The 19,892-nt window shown below is 39.8% G+C and overlaps 1 protein-coding gene across 7 annotated transcripts in view; it reads right to left on the bottom strand.

Moving 5' to 3' along the window:
- VPS13B (vacuolar protein sorting 13 homolog B) overlaps positions 1–19,371 on the bottom strand; it is a 438,036-nt gene extending 418,665 nt beyond the window's left edge. For all 7 annotated transcript variants that reach the window (XM_048287162.1, XM_048287160.1, XM_048287161.1 and 4 more), the window contains exons 1-3: positions 19,283–19,371; positions 18,333–18,510; positions 9,760–9,903 (exon numbers count right to left, since the gene is read on the bottom strand). In XM_048287162.1, coding sequence (XP_048143119.1) covers positions 9,760–9,903; positions 18,333–18,479 — 291 coding nt within the window. In that variant the 5' untranslated portion in view covers positions 18,480–18,510; positions 19,283–19,371. The remainder of the gene's footprint in view (positions 1–9,759; positions 9,904–18,332; positions 18,511–19,282) is intronic.
- Between the last annotated feature and the right edge of the window lie 521 nt (positions 19,372–19,892).

Below are 19,892 nucleotides of genomic sequence, written 5' to 3'. Positions count from 1 at the left end.
CCATGTTGAGTTGCCAATGTTAAAATTGCCAACTGCATCGACATGGCATTGCAATATAGACACTGGGTCTTGAACACTCTCTAGTCCCAAAACACAACTCTTGGAAAAAAAATAAAGCACTGGCTATAGTTCAGAAAGATCAGTTCAGTAGGTCAGCTAATAGCTATTCAATACATAATTTAGTAGAATGAGACTGATCAGATAAGGATACACTTACACAACACGTGGATGAATGAAGAGATTCCAAAAAGAAGAGGAATCAACTTCGACAGCCAATAGTCAAAGCACAGTTATAGTTAAACCGGAATTCTAAGTAGAAAGGAGAAATCTAGCTAGGAAGTCAGTGCCCAGAGTTTAAGTATTTTTAAAAAACCCAACACATGTAAAAGAACAGGATAAGAAAAAAATATGGGAATTAACAAAAATAGTGAGAAACACGGACTAATTTAAGAGTGCCTGCCCAAAAGCACAAGGCTTTTAAAAAGTACAAATCCAAAACACGTCACATAAAGTACTGATTTCTGCTGAAATACAAGTTGATTCAGAAAACAGCAAGCCCCATATCCACTTCTATTTTAGAACAAACCCATGCAGTAACTTTGTTGTAGTAATCTGCTCTGAAAATATTTTTTTCAAAGCATAGGAGAAAATAATAATACATTAAATTACTAGGTCTGAAATATTATGACAGATTCAATAAATTCAGCACTATGCAATATTCCCAAAAAAATATACATACATGGAAAACTACTGCAACACGTCTAAAATTAGGATTACTTCTTTCCAAAATATGGCATCCTGAAAAGGTTCCACCAAAATAAGTGAGATATTTCTCAGCTAGTCAGGTGTTCCAAGGCAAACAAGTGAAATTCTTCATGTAAGCATGCTACCCTCACCTGATTAAACAATCTATTTAGAATTACCTGTAAAGATACGAAAGCTTAAAGGATCACCACGCACTACCCCAAAAAAACCAACCTTCCCCTTCACATCCGTCAGGTTTTTTTAATCTCTTCTCACCTAACTGATTTGTCCGTTTAGGTGCCTCAGCATTCCTTCACGTACTACTCCCATCTGCATTATCCTTTCCTCTTGCTACTTGAGAAAGACAGAATCCCAGCTGATGTTCCACATCAGACCAAAAAACTCCAGAAGTCCTAACAAGCGTCTTGTACTAAGCTAACAACACCATAAATCTGATATAAATCATTTAGTGCCTACTTTTGTAAATACACATGGGACACTACAGCAAGACTCCAGAAGAGCTCTCTTGGTTGCAGGATATGCACGTTTCAATCTGGCTGCCTCAGACTTCACCAGCTGAAGGACAAAAATTGAAGCCGCAGTCTCTGAAGCTGCAAGGCTTCTCAACAGCCTACAGATAGGTCATACACTGAGATACAGTACTAGCACCACACAAGCATTTAAGAGAGGTCCAAATCCAGACTCCAAACCTGAGACACTGATTTGGCAGTTAAAAGAAAGTTCACATACACTGTGTATAAAGAATTGAGATATTAATGTATATAATCCACATTTATACACAAGTAAACAAATTTCTGTCCTTCTTGAATTTAAAGGGCAATTAAACTGGTTTTTTGGAGGGCAGTGAGTTGTTCAGAACTTGAAAAGTGTTATTTCCTTTTTGGCAAGGGCATGTTTCTCAACACACAACTGACACCTTAAAAAGGCAAAGAGCCAGTCTAAGCCAATACACGCAAATAGTAACAAAAAGCCCTGAACAAGCCTTAATTTTAAATACTTAAATTTTAGAAAAGCAAAAAGGCAACTTGGAATAGATGACAAGAAGCCTAGTCCATACGCCTAAGTCAAACCAAGCATATGATTATACTAAAAGATCAAGTACTATGAATTATAACAAGGCAGCTAGGGAACCTGAGGCCTTGAACAGTTTCAACCAAACCCCAACAGTTGGCAGGCATTACTAATGCTGAAAAAGAGTTGTTTTACACAGCAGTTCTCCACTGAGATAGCAGCTATAAGATAATACAGCCATGTCACTTTAGCTTTTTAGCTACCAGCACTGCATTATGAGGACAGTCTTTCAATCACTTTTTGCAAACCAAAGAAAACCATCAGTTTAGAGAGTTCAAGCAACAGACAGAACAAGACAACAGGAATTTGAGCTTTACTTCCAAAATGTGAAAAGCAGAAACTTCTTGCTCTCTACCAGTACTGCAATAGATTCTACAGTACATTGGAGCACAAAATAAACACCAGCAAAAGTATGAGGTGTCTATGCATGATAATAAGACTATAACCTTGAGGTTTGTTAGTACGAAGGACAAAGGTCTTCACTGGTTCATGCCTGGACTGGGTTTGCAGGGTGAGATTTTGGTAGCAGGGATCTACAGGGGCAGCTTTGTGAGAAGCTGCTAGAAGCTTCCCTTATGTCTGATGGAAGCCATACCAGCTCCAAGACAGACCTGCCACTGGCCAAGGCCATCAGTGGTAATTACCAGGAAAAAGATTTAAGATGGAAAAAGAAACTGTTGGACAGAAGCAACTACAGCCGGAGTAGAGAGAAATAAGGACATGGGAGCTAAAGAACCCTGAAAACACCAATGCCAGTGAAAGATAGGGAAGAGGTGCTTGCTCCAGGCATGGAGCAAAGATCCCCCTGAAGCTCATGGTGAAGATCATGGTGAGGCAGCTATGCCACTGCAGCCCATGGTGGAGCAGAGATCCACCTGCAGCCTGTGAAGGTCCCCACACCAGAGCAGGTGGATACCTGAAGGACACTGTGATGCCATCGGAAGCCCACACTGAAGCAGGTTTGCTGGCAGGACTTGGGATCTGTTGGGATCTGTTCCTGAAGGACTGCATCCCATGAAACAGACCCACGCTGGAGCAGTTAATGAAGAACTACAGCCCATGGGAAGGACTCACATTGGAGAGGACTGTCCCTCGTGGGACACTGGAGCACAAGGAGAAGTCCTCCCACTAAGGAGGAAGCGGCAGCAGTGTGATAAACTAACCACAACACCCATTCGCTGTCCCCTGTGCCACTGTCAAGAGGGGGTAGAGAATCAGCAATAGAGTGAAGCCTGGGAAGATAGGAGTGGTGGGGGAAGGTACCTTTAAGATTAGGGTTCACTTTTCATTATCCTACTCTGATACGATTGGTAAAAAAATTTAATTAACTTCCCCAAGTCAAGTCTGTTTTGCCTGTGACAGTAACTGGTGAGTGATCTGCCCCTATCTTTATCTCAACCCATGAGCCTTTCATTATATTTTCTCTCCTGTCTAGCTGAGAAGGGGAGTGATAGAACTCTCTGATGGGCACCTGACAGCCATCCAGGGTCAACCCACCACAATGCCTGAGAAAGAAATTTCTTTAACAATCTGAAGTACAGCTGCTTGGTTGTGCCAGTGTCCATTATCTTCCTTATTAAGGTATCACTGCATTCTCATATGCCTCAAATTCTTCAAATGTTCACTGAAATCTTCTTGACAAATAATCTCATACTGGAATGTTCTACTGTTGATGCAGAGTTAAAAACACCACTGGAAGTACAATATGAGTAAATAATTTGCTGTCTCCTGCCAGTGTCAAATACATAGATACCAAGCACTGGCCTTTGCCTGTAATATGGGACCTGCTTGACTATCACAGACAGTTTTCCTTTTTCTTCTAGTTTGAGTGAGATGACATTCTGAGAAAGCAATTCCAGATTGTTTACAGAAGACTTGCTACTTAAATCATTATAAAAATTAACAGAGTGATAGAAATCCATTATTTTGGAAGCTCAGATTCCTCTTTCTTACCATACAAACCCTTTTCTGAACCCTTATGTAAGTAAAACAGGCAATTTTGCTAAAGCTTCAGTGGACACTGGAGGGATGTGCTTTCACAAAGGAGGAGAGGGAAAAAAAAGTGATGCTTGCACATGTTCATAATTTGATATTTTGTGAGATGCCTACTGTCCCAGACATACTAACTATGAAAAGCAGACAAGCTGGCATTAAATGTAGGTTAGATGTAGACTTTTTGAACCTAGGCTGCCAGAACAGCTTCTGAAAAAGGAAAACTCATCTCATGGGATTCACCAATGTAAGATACACTATGCCTGGTGATCCATGACAGGATATTGATTCTACTACCAACTCACACAATCTTGTGCTCTTCTCATTCCAATTAACAGCTGTAGCACATTTTCCTTTTAATGTGCTCTAGGAGAATGGTAGTTTGACCAAAAAGGTATACAGCCCATTTGTTCTGAGACAACCCTGTAACAGAGGTCAAAGCACAGTAAGCCTGAACAGCCAGGAGTTTCTTCAAAATCACAAACTTGGTCTGAACATCACCACAAAGAGGTACACAGAGAAGATCTTGTTCAGAAAACAAGATGAGAAAAGGCAACATTTACTCACTAGATACTATTGCTCCAGCTGCTACAGGAGCTGAAGTGAAAACTCTACTAAGTACACACAGCTCCTGGCAGCTTCCTTAACTTGCAACACCTATACCAACACAAGGCCATACCCTTACCCTGTTTTCTCTTCATAACATGCAAAGTGCATTCATTTAAATCAAAAAAGCTCAGATTTTGAGCTTTTTTATATTGAAAATTGCTCAGATTTTGAATGCAGTTCTTGTCAAGGAAATCTTTTGATGTTGTCAAAACAGTTAACAGACTTGATGATCTTAAAGGTCCTCTCCAACCGAAATGATTCTATGGTTCTAAAATCAGCCTGGTTATTATTACAACAGGTATTAAGATTGTATAATGTCAGTAACAGGCATTCAGGTAAACAAGACAGGTATTCAGACTGAGGCAACACAAGGGCAGTGGCAGGACTCCTACAACTAGAGTATTAAGGAATATGCCTGCAGGAGTCTCTGAACAAATTCACAAGGACAATTTCTTTCAAAAGCAGAATTGCTGCAATCTACAGCATCAGATACTTTGCTTTTGAAGTCTATTACAGTGGTTAGTAGGAACAAAAATACGTAAATTACATGATCACTCTTGCATGCCCAGCTAGAACATGTGAGTATTTATCCAGCTTTAAGCAAAGCTGCTCATCTCGTCCTCAGCCTCTCATTTAAAATCACTGGAGAAAGACAACAAACTGTCTGAACCAAATGCTGCAAGGCCTTTTCTAGCCTAGCATCTGTTACAGCCTGCCTTTACTACTTCCTCTATTGAAAGAGTAAGTTTACTAAATGTTTTTGCAAGAGATTTGTGGGGCATGGTATTTATCTCTTAAAATGATAATATCCTTAGATGAGAACCTCCTAGTAAAGCACTTTTGCACACATAAAGCAATTCATAGAAAACGTAACTCTTCAGACAGGAGTTCTTGACAAAAAATGGCACAAAACCCAACAAAAGACTCTGCCAAACCCTCCTGAACCTTCGGAAAATACTAAATTACAGTCTGATTTGCATGAAGCAATTTGTTTAAATTCAAAATAATATGGAAAATTTTTCTTGTTACTTATATATACACTAATTTGTATGCATGCACACACAAACTTAAGAGCCTCTTTTTTCTTATATTAATCTATTAAAACACAAATAAGAGCATCAAGAACTGGCTGCTTAATAAGAATTTCATATTCATCCTTAACCTGATATGATTCAACACTAGCTGATAACATAGTTTGCTTCCTATAGAGCAATTCTCAGTATAACCTTCACCTTAAATTTTGCATACAAGAGCTAAAATTCAATATCAGATTTAAATTAAACTCAATATCTGAACTAAACATACTACTATGAAAGTAAGTACCAAATAAAAAGCATAAAGGTGAGCCACTAAAGACTGTTAGCAAAGTCTTCTGACTTCAAGTCTTACCATATTTTTGCAGTCACAGAACAGCAGACTTACAGACTCAAATAGAAAAAAACAGCACCGCTTGCCCATACAGCCACATTTGACTGAACTACTACAACCCAGGTGAGGGAAAAAACCACTAAAGCTCTGCTTCAGATCTGGAGCTAACTTTACCACCAAAGCAAAAAGATTTTATATAACTATACCCCTCAAACACAAGCCTTCTGTCTTCACCTTCCAAGTCCTGCATATTCTGTCAACACACCTTATCTCCCATCTCAATCATTTCCCGGTCAAGACCAATTTCTGCTTCCAGCATTCTTTGGTGGCAGTCTCTACCAGTTGTCAGGTAAGAATGTGTTTGGTATTCTGACAGTCATGCTTGTGGGCTGTTCTCCAAAGCTTCCACAAAGTTACTATATTCCTTCACAACTTTCTTTGTAATGCCTCATGAAATGCCTCAATTGTCTGTATGCTGATCCAAACTGCTTGGTTTCTCTGTGCCCCTCTAAGTGCTTCAACCTCACAGTCTTCCCCAATTCCATAATTAATTACTCTTAGAGTACAGAGAGCCTTCATATACATCAGCATATTTCTGGTGCACTGTGTTCTGCTTAAAGGCAAGGACTCAAATGTGAAGCAGTAATACAAATAACACATTTCTTCTTGATCTCCTCATTTGCATCAGTTCCAAGATGAAAAACCACAGAACTCAAGGCTGAACATGAAGAATAGTCTTGTGGTTAGGTATAATGGCAGGAAGGTGAAGAAAACAGACACGGGCTTACAGGCTTGTCCCTCCCAATTTGCATTACCTGAACTTAAAGCCCCTAGCTTGGGCACAGAGATATCTTAGCATGGAGAGGGGAAGAGAAAGGAGCAAAGAATTTCAAATAGCTTTAAAAAAAAAAAGAAGAATTTGTGCAGAAGAGAAAAGAGTTAACAACAGTCCAACAGGACAAAGGGAAAAAGCCTCTCGGATGTAAAACAGCAACCGACACAGGTTTAACAAAGTGCTTTCAACTCTATATGAAGTCTGGAGATTTCATATATAGAGATAGGTAATGAGAAGAATATAATACTGGAACTTTAACCACCTTCTAAAACAAAACATAGCACTCATGGAGAACAGTGTCAGGACAGTCAATTACTATTAACTCAAATACAAGTCAAGCAAACTTCAGAATCACATTTAAGTGTTTAAGAACATATTTAAAAATCATACCACCATATTTGAGAACAGTATAAATGCTCGTACTTAAAACTCAGTGCTGCAGAAGATTAGTTCAAGAGGAAAGAAAAAAAGCCAGACACAGCTACATTAGGCTGACAGACATCAAAAAGCAATGTGAAACATCTTACAGCCAAATTCTATTTCAAGTACTGACATTAACCTAACTCATAACCAAAAGTGCACATACAAAGCGTGTTCAACAGAACACCACTTTAATCGCTGCAAAGTTCTGCTCCTGATGCACTTCAATTTAATTTTCTCATAAAATAGCCACATTTAGCATTTGATTTTTAGATGTAGATATAGAAATTGAAAAAAAGGAAAAAAGCACAGAAGAAAAAGGGGAAAAGCAGTGACCTTCAAAATGTAAATAGAACTAATGCTACATAATTCTGGATTTTGTACGTCAAGTGAAATTACTACTTATAAAACACTTCTAGTTTTATGCAAAAATTCTTTTTCTAAGCAGAAGTTGAGCCATTACTATCTAATCCAAATTTAGCTGAGAAGATGCTGCAATAAGAATAAATGACAAAAAAATGCTAACTGAACTAACACTGAAGATGAACTAACAATGACACAGCATCACAGCAAAGCATATATATACACAAAAGCACCCAAGGAACTCATACTCTTCAAAAACATGGGCAAAACCCTCTCTTCCTTTCCACAAAATCTGTAGGGTCCACTGGACAATAGCTTCAAACAATGCCATATATTTTAATCTTCACATATCTTCAACAGAAACATTGAAATAGCACCTCTCCAAAAAAAACCACATCTCACTAAGTTGAGGTCAAGAACTTTATTTTTTGCTCAGGTGAAATTATGCATGTGCTCATTAGAGGTTTCACCTGAGGAAGGAAATACAGGATCAAGCCAATCAATTTGAGAACAAGTTCAATCAAATTGAACTTGCTTGCTAATCATGCTCTTCACTGATATGAAGTTCTTGGCAGAACAGCTCCAACTGGCGCTAAACTCACTGTAAGTTCATTTTACTATCATTTTCCACAGAAATATTTCATTTCATTCATATTTTTTATTCACTGATTACAGAAATTTTTATGACAATTGCTTTTAGCCAAGTACACTGTCATACTTTGAACACTTTCAAATAGTAATTTCAAAAATTAAATTCAACCCGTCAACTTTTTAAACCATATCCTCAGAAAACACTATAAAAGTGTTTTTGTCTACATTCTTGTTAGTCAAAGATAATCCTTCTATGGCACAGACCCAAATTTTACCCTCCTGAGCATACATACCACTGAATAATTTGTTCAAATGTCAGTTGCAATTTTCAAAACTCTTTTCTTGCCTCTGAATCTTAAACATCTGTAACAAATACTTGTTTTGAGAGTGCTTTACATTCATGACACTTGACCTTTTGATGTATGCACCACAAAATTTAAGTTTCAAATACCATGCAAGAAGGAAATCTGATCATTCCAGCAGTAGCCATCTGCAAGGTCCCATATCAAATATTAGTTCTGGGTTCCACAAAGTCATGGGCTACAAATCTTTTTCTGCAACTCATAATTAGTTGTAATTTGCTGCTTCCAAAAACACATTTCTCATGGAACATCTGGTCTCAAAAGCTTACCTTGACATTGGAAAAATATTTAGTATTTGGCTGTTGGTGTGTATATATGCACACAGATCAAGTGTAACTACAGAACACAAGCATGTCCTCTCTGGGTGGCTAGGACTAGAGATTTCTACTCCAGCAAAAAAGCCTCTTAGCTCTGTAACTGTAAAAGAATATAACAAGAAATACCAAACATAACAGGAAAGTGTTTTCCAATGTTCTTGCTGCCTTGTATCTAGTTATTGATGTTAAATGTTAACAGCTCATCAAGCACCCTACCAAACACTTGAGTTTTTCACAAACTGGAATTTTTGTTTGCATGATCCTTAATGTAAGTGAAGAACTGTTGAAATTGAAATGTGAATAAGGCTTTAAAAAAACCAACAAGCAAAACAAACTTGTAAGCCTCTCTAGAATTAAAGCATCATAGTGATTTAAAAAGACCCCACAGGTTCAACATTAACGTAACCAAGTACTTTTGGTTAACTAAGTTAGACACATGAAAAAAATTGAGCCAGTGCGTATTGCAGCTTCATCGTGTCAGAAGGAAACCTTTCCTGAGCCTGTGAAAACAGCCTAATGCACAAAATATTCTGAGCAACTAAAAGAAAAAGAATCCCTGAAGACCCTTATATACGAGAAGTCTTCCAAGTACACTCAAGCAAGCACTATAACTTCTAAAGGTAAAAATTAATTACACTCCAGGATCTTCAAAGCATTCCTTCAATAACAGCAACACAAGTTTTGAAAAATGCCCAGTGCTGAGTTGTGCCACATACAGCTGACTCAAGCAACCAGCACTGCTTCTTGGGAGACAGAACCTGGAAACACACAGGATGCTATACTGCTCTTGAAATCCATTTCTTCTCAATCATAGGAAAATCTAATAGAGCACTCTTAAGTTGCTTTCACCTCTACAAGAACACAGCTAGAGCTAATAAGAGTTTAAAAATAAGCATGAAGGAAGATATTAGCCATGACAAGAAGAACAATATTAGCCTCTCAGAAATAAAAGGGATCCCAACTTCACATGCCAGATTCTTCAGAAGGCTTTCAAGAAAGTGACCTATAGAAGCTCTTATTCTCATGAACCTCACAATGTTGGAAAAGCATTCATCACATTTCTCACCTGAGCACCATCCTTTAACTTCAAGATGCATTCCATTGTATTGATAGTGATGACAACTGGTTCTGATCCCAATTTCGTCCATGGCACATGAATCCGAAGTTCATGAATATGCCCACTTAAAAAAGTAAACGGCAGTTTCAGCTCCTAACAACAACAAAGAATGCAGAATTAACTACTGAAACATATCAAAATTCCAGACACATTTGTAACTCAAAATAGTAAGGTTCTATTACAAAACAAGTTAAAAGTTATTCTTCCTCCCCTAATCAGCAGTGTGCCACAGGACTTGGCATTTGCCTTTATAATCACTTGTACAATTATGTTATAATTAGTCTGTTCAAAGGAGACATTTGGATTACGATGTCCTCAATAATAAAAGATAGTTTAAAACCACCTCTCACTCACATGAAGCTACTGCAAAATGTTTCACTATTCAAGGGACAAGCAAAAACAAGGTGAAGGTAAATACTTAAACTGATATGCAACCTGTATTATTGTGAAGAGCACAAATTTGGAATTAAACACTGACCATGCCACAGGAAGGCAATTTCTTTCAAAATATTTCAGTGTTTAAGAGTTTTAAGAGGTCAGTGCTCTTAAGACTGGCCCATTGTTGCCCCTTTCACATCAAACTGCTTAGTAAATACAAAGTTACTAAATTTTTCATTGGCAAAACCAGACTCCTGTACACTAAGGTGTAATGCAGATGTCCCACTGCTTTAAAAACTAGTGCAAGTCAGTCTAGAACTCCTAAAAAATGCCTGGGCACTCCATCCAGCCAATGCATAGATCACAGCTCTGCAGAACAGCCACAGGGAGGCAGCTGCTGCTTGCAGCAATGCAGAAGGAAGTAAGGTGCCAAAGTTTAGATTAAAAGTACCCAAGTAAGTAAATTGGGGTACATACAACACAAAAATTTCCCCAGTAGCTTCAGGTGTTCTCCTGCAAAAAATGAGTTTAACACTTAACCAACAGAAGGGTCAGGCTAGAGAGCTGGTCCCAGGACTAGCAATCAAGATTTGGAATAATAAGTGTTTACGGTAAAATAAAGAAGCAATATTTGATATGTCAGAATTTTAAAAGTCAGCATTCTCAATACTAAGTATTCTAATGCTCAGTTTTCAGTGATGAATCATCTTTTCAGCTTTCTAATCTCATATTCTGACATTTTTTAATATCAAGTTTTAAAGTTTTAATGGAGAAAAAACAACACATCTTCAAGTTGCTTATAGCCTGGTGTTTTCATCATCATCTTAGACGCTGGGAACTACAGGTGTAGTATTGTCTTGGTTTGAAAGACAGGTGTCTGCTAAGGAAGGCAGGAGCCTCCCTTGGAATGGCAGATGCGACCCCCCTTCCCTCCGAGTTATTATAATTTTGAAATCAAGGGGCTTTCAGGCAAAGATATGGGAAATAGGAATAACAGTTCTTTACTATTATCTATCTATATGTGTATAACCAGTCAAACAAAACAACAACTATGGCAGTAACAGCAAACAATCACAAACCCAGTCCCAGCCTTCTCGGCTGTCGGGCCCTTTCCCCTCGGGTGCAGTTCCGCTCGCAGCCGGCAGGGGCGCTGGCGGCTCCCGGTGAGCAGGGCAGGTGCGATGGTTCCCCCGCGGCTGCAGGGGGCGCTCCGGAGCGAGCTCGGGAAACCCGCGGCTCTGGTGCCCTGGGATCCCGGGAAGGGATGGAACAAAGGCTTCACAAACCCCTGGGCAGCCGATCCCGGTGTCCGGCCTGACCCTCGGGAACAGCAGGCTGAAACAGCAGGGACAAGCACAAATCCCAGGTGGCAGATGAAATGTATCAAAGCTGTGGAGCTGCAGTGGGAACCCCCCGGAGGTCTGGGCAGGCAGGGTGAGCACGGCTACAACATAGCGAAGGCTTGAAGCAACGGTGGGGGCAGGACGGCCACAGCCCGGCTCCCAGCGAGGCGGGGAAAGGCGGGCTTGGGATCCCGGGGTCTCTCCGGTAGAAGGAAGGCAGCCGAAGAAGCAGCCTCTCTCTCCGTCCAAACGTGGGGAACTGACTGCCCACAAACCTAGGTGAAAGAGATGCACCCCTCCCGCTGTGGCCAGGTCCTTTGTTTTCCTTAAGCACTCAGTAATTTGTCCCCCTGGCAACATGTATGGGGAAATTTCCTTTAAGAGAAAAAGAAAAACAGGAGAACTAAAACCCCAACAAGTATGTTCTCAGGTTGAGAAATAAGTGAATCTAAGTCTCCTAAATGCAGGGCAGCAGTTTTGGCCAACCTACAGTGACCATATAGTCCAACTGCCTGACCAATTCAGGGCTGACCAGAAGTCAAAGCACGTTATTAAGGGCATTCTCCAAATGCCTCTTACACAGTGACAGGTTTGGGGCATTCACCTCCTGTAGGAAGCCTGTTCCAGTGTTTGATCACCCTCTCAGTAAAGAAATGCTTCCTAATGTCCACTGTAAGCCTCCTCTGGTGCAGCTTTGAACCATTCCCACATGTCCTATCCCTGAATACCAGAGGGAAGAGCTCAGCATCTCCCTTTCCTTGTCCCCCCCTCCGGAAGCTGTAGAGATCTGTGAGGTCACCCCTCAGCCTCCTTTTCTCCAAATAAAGCAAGCCCAAAGTCCTCAGTCCCTTCAAACAGGACACTGCCTCCAGCCCTTTCACCACCTTTGCTGTCCTCCTCTGGACACATTCACATCCTTTACCCTCATTCTTCAGCTGAGGGGCCCAGAGCAGCACCCAGAGCTCAAGGTGAGGCCGCACCAAGGCTGTACAGAGGGACAGTCACCTCTGTGACCGGCTGGTGATGCTGAGTTTGATGCACCCCAGGAAGGGGTTTGTCCTCTGGGCTGTCAGGGCACACTGCTGACTCCTACTGAGCCTGCTGCTGACCAGCACACCCAGGTTCTTAACTGTATTTTGGTAAACTCAGGAACATAAACGTTTGTTCACTCTGGAATTATCCTAGCAAGCCAGGGCTTAAGCACCTTTCCCCCTTGGCTCAGTTTATGTACATGTATCACTCAACTCAGAATTTCTATGAATGAATAGATGTTACACAGAGAAGGTCCGTGAAACTCAGAAATCAAGCAGGCAAGTTGCTAGGGAATTTCAGACAAACATCTACAAGTGGATCCAGAAAGCCTCTTTTCCTGAACTGCTGGACCCTAGACCTATCCCTGCTGTACAGAACTTCCGTATGAATAAAATTTGGGGACAAGGGCATTTTCCATTTACTACTTGATATGTACTATAAAGTCTTAAAGTCTGCCTATACAATATTTCTGTGAAGCTAGCTAATGTCATTTTTTGCCTAAATATATTGAAATAAATACATTTATCAGTGATAAATTTATGAATAATTAATATACAATAAAATCTTGGTGATATGTTTTGAAAGCCCACTAAAAATTTTTATTTTCTTAAGTAGTTACCATCTCCTAAGTTCAGAGTTGAAATAACCACTATTACCTGTGACAGGTTTGCATCTTGGGATAGTCTTTGGTATGACTAGAGGCAAGTCAACTATTCTTACCAATACCTACACCACCACAGCAACAACAGCTGCTAATAGGAGCAACTTTAGGGAACACTCCCCCATTCTGCAGCTGATACCTCCTAAACCTTTCTACTGGTGCTATGAAAAAGTTTATCTTGTATCCAGGAGCTAAGAGTACTGTATATTCACTGCTGACAAACTCTTCAGAGGAGGAAACTACACAAAATTATAACTCTACTTTTTTGCCAAGTACAACTTTCAGTTTGTAAGTTAGTTTTTGGGTCTTAATCAGTATTGATTAATGAAGTTTAAAAAAACCATACCCATCTCATGCTAGGGAAACTCCTGACTCCTTCCTCAGCCACGCTTACATAAAGTCCTATCTAATTTCAGTCCCCACTCTAAGAGATGACAGTTACAGTCTTTCTCATTAAAAGTTCAAAGAAAATTTTTAATTTTTTTTACAAAGTGTTTTTTCTTCATCTCATTCACTACTACACTTCATTATTTTAGCCAAAAAGCCCTTTGTAAAAATTTAGCCCTAGGCTCACAAGCAACACAAATAAAATTTTAATCCAGACAGTTTCACTGAAGACACTGAAAAGCAAATATTGGGCTGTTTAGCTACAGATCTTGCTACATAATTAATCATACAATAACTTAAGTATGTTAACTTAATAATAATAACTTAAGTGCCTTTTGTCCCAGAGCTTTTTTTTTTTTTTTGGGGGGGGGGGGGGGGGGTGGAATGTGGGGCGTGGCACAGCAACAAATTATAAAAAAACATGCAATTGAAAAATACATTACAACATAAGAGACAATGCTTTCAGAGATCAAAGCAGCAAACTACCACTGTTAACAATCATAGAAAGTTTTTTGTCTTCCAAAGACTAATTCCCATTCTGGACTTGTAGATGCGTACGTTTTTGTCACTCATCAGTATCACAATGTCTATTTAGATCCTGGCTTGTCTTTACTTCAAAAGGCATTCTGGAATAGCTTTTTTTCTACTATTTGCTGGATGTATTTAACACATTTTCATTTATGTCTAGTTAACTCCAAGATGCTGAAAGAAACTGAAGTAGGATTTATTTCAAAACAAAGGTGATAAAAGCAAATGCCCGACATATTTAGAAGATAGTTCTTTTTCAAAGAAATTTAGTTACAAATGTTATCTGATATTAAAGAAACACGCTGTCCTGGTTAGAGCTAGGGAATTAGAATAAAGCAATGTGAAGAACTCTTTGTTGTACTATTCAGTAGACAATACAAATGTGTGCCAAATTCAGTAACTTGTTCATAATACAACGTAACAAAGAACATTTTTATTCCTCCTTGTTTCCTACACAGTCTTTTTCCTTTCATTAAGTACTGCTTGAAATTCTTAATATTTCTTCTGTACCCATGACTGATTACACTTTGCATTTTAGATTTTCCATTTAATCATATAAATCTTTCACAAAAATATATATGACTAAAACCAAACTCCTGGCCTTGACCCACAAGTAACTAACAGCATATGATTAAAAACAATTTTCTGGGCTTGACCCATAAATAACTGACTAACATGTCATACTGCAGACTAGGTGATCATAATTCCCCTTTGCCTAAAATCTCCCCTTGCTCTAAAACACAAGACTACTCTAAAGGTTGGGGTGATAGGCAAGTATCTGTTCTCCTCATCAGTGTTAAGTCAAATACCTTTTCTTCCCAGTCAAGGCTCTATCTCACAAGTAACCAGTGGCACGTAACACAGATTTAAAATAAGGATATTACAATGCTCCCATTTCCTTAAAATTATTTTAAGTACATTAGAATTTTTCATATTTCTTTCTTTACAAATTCTTTTGGATATGAAAAATCCACACTATAATAAAACTGAATAATCTTTAGATCTAGGTATCCTTTGTCTTCCCAAGACTACTTCATCTTTCCCTTCTGCATTTGCAAAACAGCTAAAAACTAATTATGGGAATATACACAAGCAGCAAGAAGAGATTACAATGTATCTCATCTTTTTGGCACCACTGTATCAACAGATAATCTACACCCAAGCTACTTACCAAGTTCAGCGGTAGTTCTGTTACCTCTGGTACTACAAGGACTTCACACAAAAGTTTACAAAAGTGCTCAAAACACTTTTCCAAAAAACACTCTTTAAGATATTAATTTCAAAATTTTATTACAAATTACTTTCTTGAAGCAGTTTTTGTACAATATGCATATTATGTACAGATGGAAAATTTCTTGGACTGCTTAGTCTTCTAGTAATTGAATGATTCAGGATAGGAAAACAAAAATCAACATTTCATTAGATTTAATCTTTAGTTAAAGATAATTATTATAAAATTAACTGGCTATTCAGAGAGTGACACAATTATATACAAAAGCTACACTGTACCTACAAGATTCAAGCCGAGTACAAACTAGTACTTGACCTCCACTACAGAACTGATATTGTACAAAAAAAAGGGGACAGAGAGAAGGACAGACCCTAAGAGTTATTACAGTGACATTCAGCTTAACTTAATGAGAGTATGAAACTTACATAAACATACATAAAAAATATGCAAAGTATTTTCAGGTACTGGAACATTCTCTTCACATTTGATTAATTTTCTATGTCAACAACTGTATTACATCTGATTTCAAGAGATATTGGTTCCAACTTGGTCCCAAAAATAAAGTTAAATCTTCTGTAAGACAAACAGCAGCTTATGCTCTGTTCTCATCTGTCCTTTGGGATTCTGTTTGGTGGCTCATAAGAGCACAACATAACATGGGAACACTAACATCAGTGAACTGCAGGGAGCAGGAATATATATATATATATTATATATATATAATATATATAATATATATATATATTATAAGGTGCTTTGTCCAGGTAGTGGACAAAAGATGGAATTCTCTGAAAACGTTTAAGGCTCTAGACAGAACCTGGATAGGTGCATTTGTATCTAAGAACCCGAAGCATGAAATTAAAGCTGTGTTCATGTCAGATAAGGAGCAGGGAACCAGGCTGGGGATAGCAACACAGGACAGAAAGACTAACTTCAGGTATCATGAATCCACCCAGGGAGAGAACCCAACTAAAATAATATATACTGGTAATTTCTAGAGAGCAGCTTTTCAAGGGAGCTCCTGCCAGCTGCAAGGGCTTGGTGACTTTGCATTACCACATACTGCTTATTCAAAGGGTTTTGCTGAGCAGACATAAACAGCATCCCCTCCACAAAAAAAGAGAAAGACATTCTAAATACAGTCTGTGGGTCCAGACAAGTTCCGAAGAATAATAGGAGCCAAATGAAGATAACTACATTTCACAAACACCCAGCCAAATAATGTAAAAACAATGAATCTGAGCTAAATTTTGCATCCATTGCATATTGAAATTCCCACTCAAATTAGCATGGGTACATGTGGCAATATTTGCCACAAGAGCCATAACATTATCAGATTGAGCCAGATATTTAGGAACCAGTTCATAGGCAGACAAAGACGAAGCAAGGAATCATCTATCAAAAAACTGCAACTACTGGAAAGGGAACATCAACAATGAGAGCAGCAAAATTCTTAGAGTGTCAGGTAATACAGTAAGTTTGATATATCCATCCCAAGTCATCACTTGTTATTAGGACAAACTTTCTCTCTGCACAGCAGAGCACTGAAACAGCTTACCCAGAGAGGAGGTTCTCGCCAGACAGGAGATTTCAAGATTTCAAGACTCAGCTGAAGAAAAACACAAGCTTATCTGACAGCCTTGCTCAGAACAGGAGGTTGGACTAAATGACCTCCAGAACTCCTTTCTGATCAACCCTTCTTTGGTTCTATAACATAAACACTTAAAAAGGCTCACGGGGGAACACATCCTACAGAACATCAGCTGTATGGACAAGATGTACCAATTAACAGACTTGAGAGAAAATACAGTGGCTAAAAAATGCTTGAAGGAAGACAAGTAAAGTTCTTTAAAAAGCACAGAAAATAGGACAAGATCTCTTGTAAGATTGTCTCCTCTTCCAGAACAGGATCAGAGACTCTTTATTAACCATATGCATTTCTTTCACATTTTAAAAGGTGTCCCTGAAAGAGACAACCAGCCTATTCCAATGTCTCATAATCCAACACATAAATGAGATTTCCATTTATGTCTAACCTAAGTCTCCCAACATGCAATTTATTCACTTCCTTCTTGTCAGATACAAATAATTCTTGCCCTATCATGTCTCCCCTTATTTTAGCCAACATTAAAAACACATTCCCTGTATATTTTATCTTTCTTTCAAGGGATGTATTGTCTAAATTTCCTATTCTTTACTGCATTTCTCTCAGCTCCTTCACTTGGTTGGACTACATCTGGCCACAGGACTCCAGCTAAGCCCTGCTACATCATGCACAACAGAAGGCAGCTTTATCGGCCTCACACACTCAAGCTGTCAACTCAGATAAGCATAAAAGGAAATCATCCTTGTGCTAAGGCTTTATCAGTTCATATTGACAGCAGGCTCCAAATTCTGTATCTAGTGTTTTACTTGGTCAAGCTTGTTATTTTAAGGCTAAATTTTACTGAGTCTTTGATTCAATCCACAGAAACCAGATGATCAAATCTATTCCCCAATTACTCTTAAGTTTAGATACAACTGGAAACAATGAAATCTGGAGTCAGAAAACAATACAAAGAGCACAAATGGGTTTAGTATGCATAATTAAAAAGAGATCACACTTTACTTTGTGAGCTTTCAACTTAGTTACTATATGTAATTAGTAAACATGACTGGAAAAGCAATTTAATTAATGTTCATACCCTAAAATAATAGCTACTGAAAGAAGAAACACCTCCACAAAAAAGCCTCTCTTCACACTCCATAACTTATAGAATGTGTAAGAATTACCATTCATTGCTAAACAAATGGCATGAAATGAAAGCAAGAATAACTAAATGCAGGGGGAAAAAATACTTGCATAAGAAGAAAACCAGCAAGGACTAAGTTATTACTTAGCTGTGCAGACCAACCTAAAATATTTCAGTCAATTTATTTTAAATCAAAGACACGGACTGTAACTGCTATAAACATAACATACCTGTTCAAGTACATCCAACTTTAATTCAAGTTTACTAAGCACAACATCTCCTCCCCAGAGTGACAACTGCAGATCTGAAGGCTTCAAGTTCTTTATGTAACGATTCACATAACTCATCAAAATAGGAGTTACATAGGACTCCAGCATTCTGCAAGATCTCTGTATTACAGGTCACACACTAGGAAAAGAGGATGAGATTGAGATATTAGTTATATATCTCCAGTCTAATTTTCAATAATGTAACATTCCCGTTGTTTGAATGTATGAAAATAATTCTAAACATTGTTTATAGTCAGAGATTCATATAGTTACATATAAAGATAAAATGCATAGAAAGATGCAAGCACGTCTACTTGCATTTTTGGATTTTCAGGTTATATATATGTAGATATACGTATATACACACACACATACGTATGTGTGTATATATATACACATACGAACTAGTAATTAGCTTGTTTAAAAGAAAATCTAAATGAACGAAGAAACAGAAAAGGTGATCGAGCAGTCTACCATGCTTTCACACAGCACTTAAGTGACAAGAAAACTTCTTTTTGGAGTCATCAAAAGGATAAACTTTTATCGATAACACCAAAAAAGGGTAATTTCTAACTTTTAAGACTCCACACTAAAATATCGCCTTAGATGCACCTCAGCGGTCTCAGCACCGTGTACAAGGCAACCCCGCCAGTTTCGTGCCACTCTGAACTCCAAGAAACCAACATCCCTCATGAACCGAGCTGAAGACACATTAGGGGCTGCCATCACTCCCATCCCTCTCCACACTCTTCCCCAAACTCCCACTGTCCTGAAGAGACCCTTCCCTGTCCCGTCACCGCTGCAGCCCCACCCGGATACCTCCACAAACCCGGGAACCCTGCGCCCGTACCTTCGGGACACATCCTCGCACGTCCCCCCCGCGGCCCCTCGCCCCCTCAGGGCCCCTTTACCTGGCTCTGCACAGCGCCCCGAGGCTCCGCGCCCACCCCGGGCCGGCCGGGCCGCGGGAGCGCCGCGCACGCAGCGCCTCCGGCAGCGCCTCCCGCCCCGGCTCCGCCGCTCCGGCGCTTCCGGGTTCGCCGGCGCATGCGCGGTCCTCCGGCGGCCCTCGGCCGGAAGCGCTTGGCGCGAGCGCGGGGCGGGGCCAGGCGGCGGCTCTGAGGGCGGTGGGGGTCACGTGCCCGGGAGGGGCCGGAGGGGGCCGGGAGGGGGCCGGGAGGGGGCCGGGAGGGGGCCGGGAGGGGGCCGGAGGGGGCGGGGTTTCCCCGGCATGGCCGTGATGTGGGGGAAGCGCGCGGACTGCGTGTGGGAGCCGCAGGGACACAGAATGACTGAGGCTGGGAACGGCCTCCGAGGTCAGCGAGTTCAACCTGTGACGGAACAGCACCGTGTCAACTCTACCGTGGCACTAAGTGCCACGTCCAGTCTTCACTTAAACACCCCCAGGGACGATGACTCCACCACCTCCCTGGGAAGTCCATTCCAGTGTCTAATCACCCTTTAAGTGAAGAAATTCCTCCTAATATCCAGCCTGAACATCCTCTGTCACAGGTCGAGTCT

This window comes from Corvus hawaiiensis, chromosome 26 (genome assembly GCF_020740725.1).
Source record: "Corvus hawaiiensis isolate bCorHaw1 chromosome 26, bCorHaw1.pri.cur, whole genome shotgun sequence".
Lineage (NCBI taxonomy): Eukaryota > Metazoa > Chordata > Aves > Passeriformes > Corvidae > Corvus > Corvus hawaiiensis.
The sequence above is the reverse complement of the archived record's forward strand: the minus strand, read 5'-3'. Positions and strand labels throughout refer to the sequence as shown.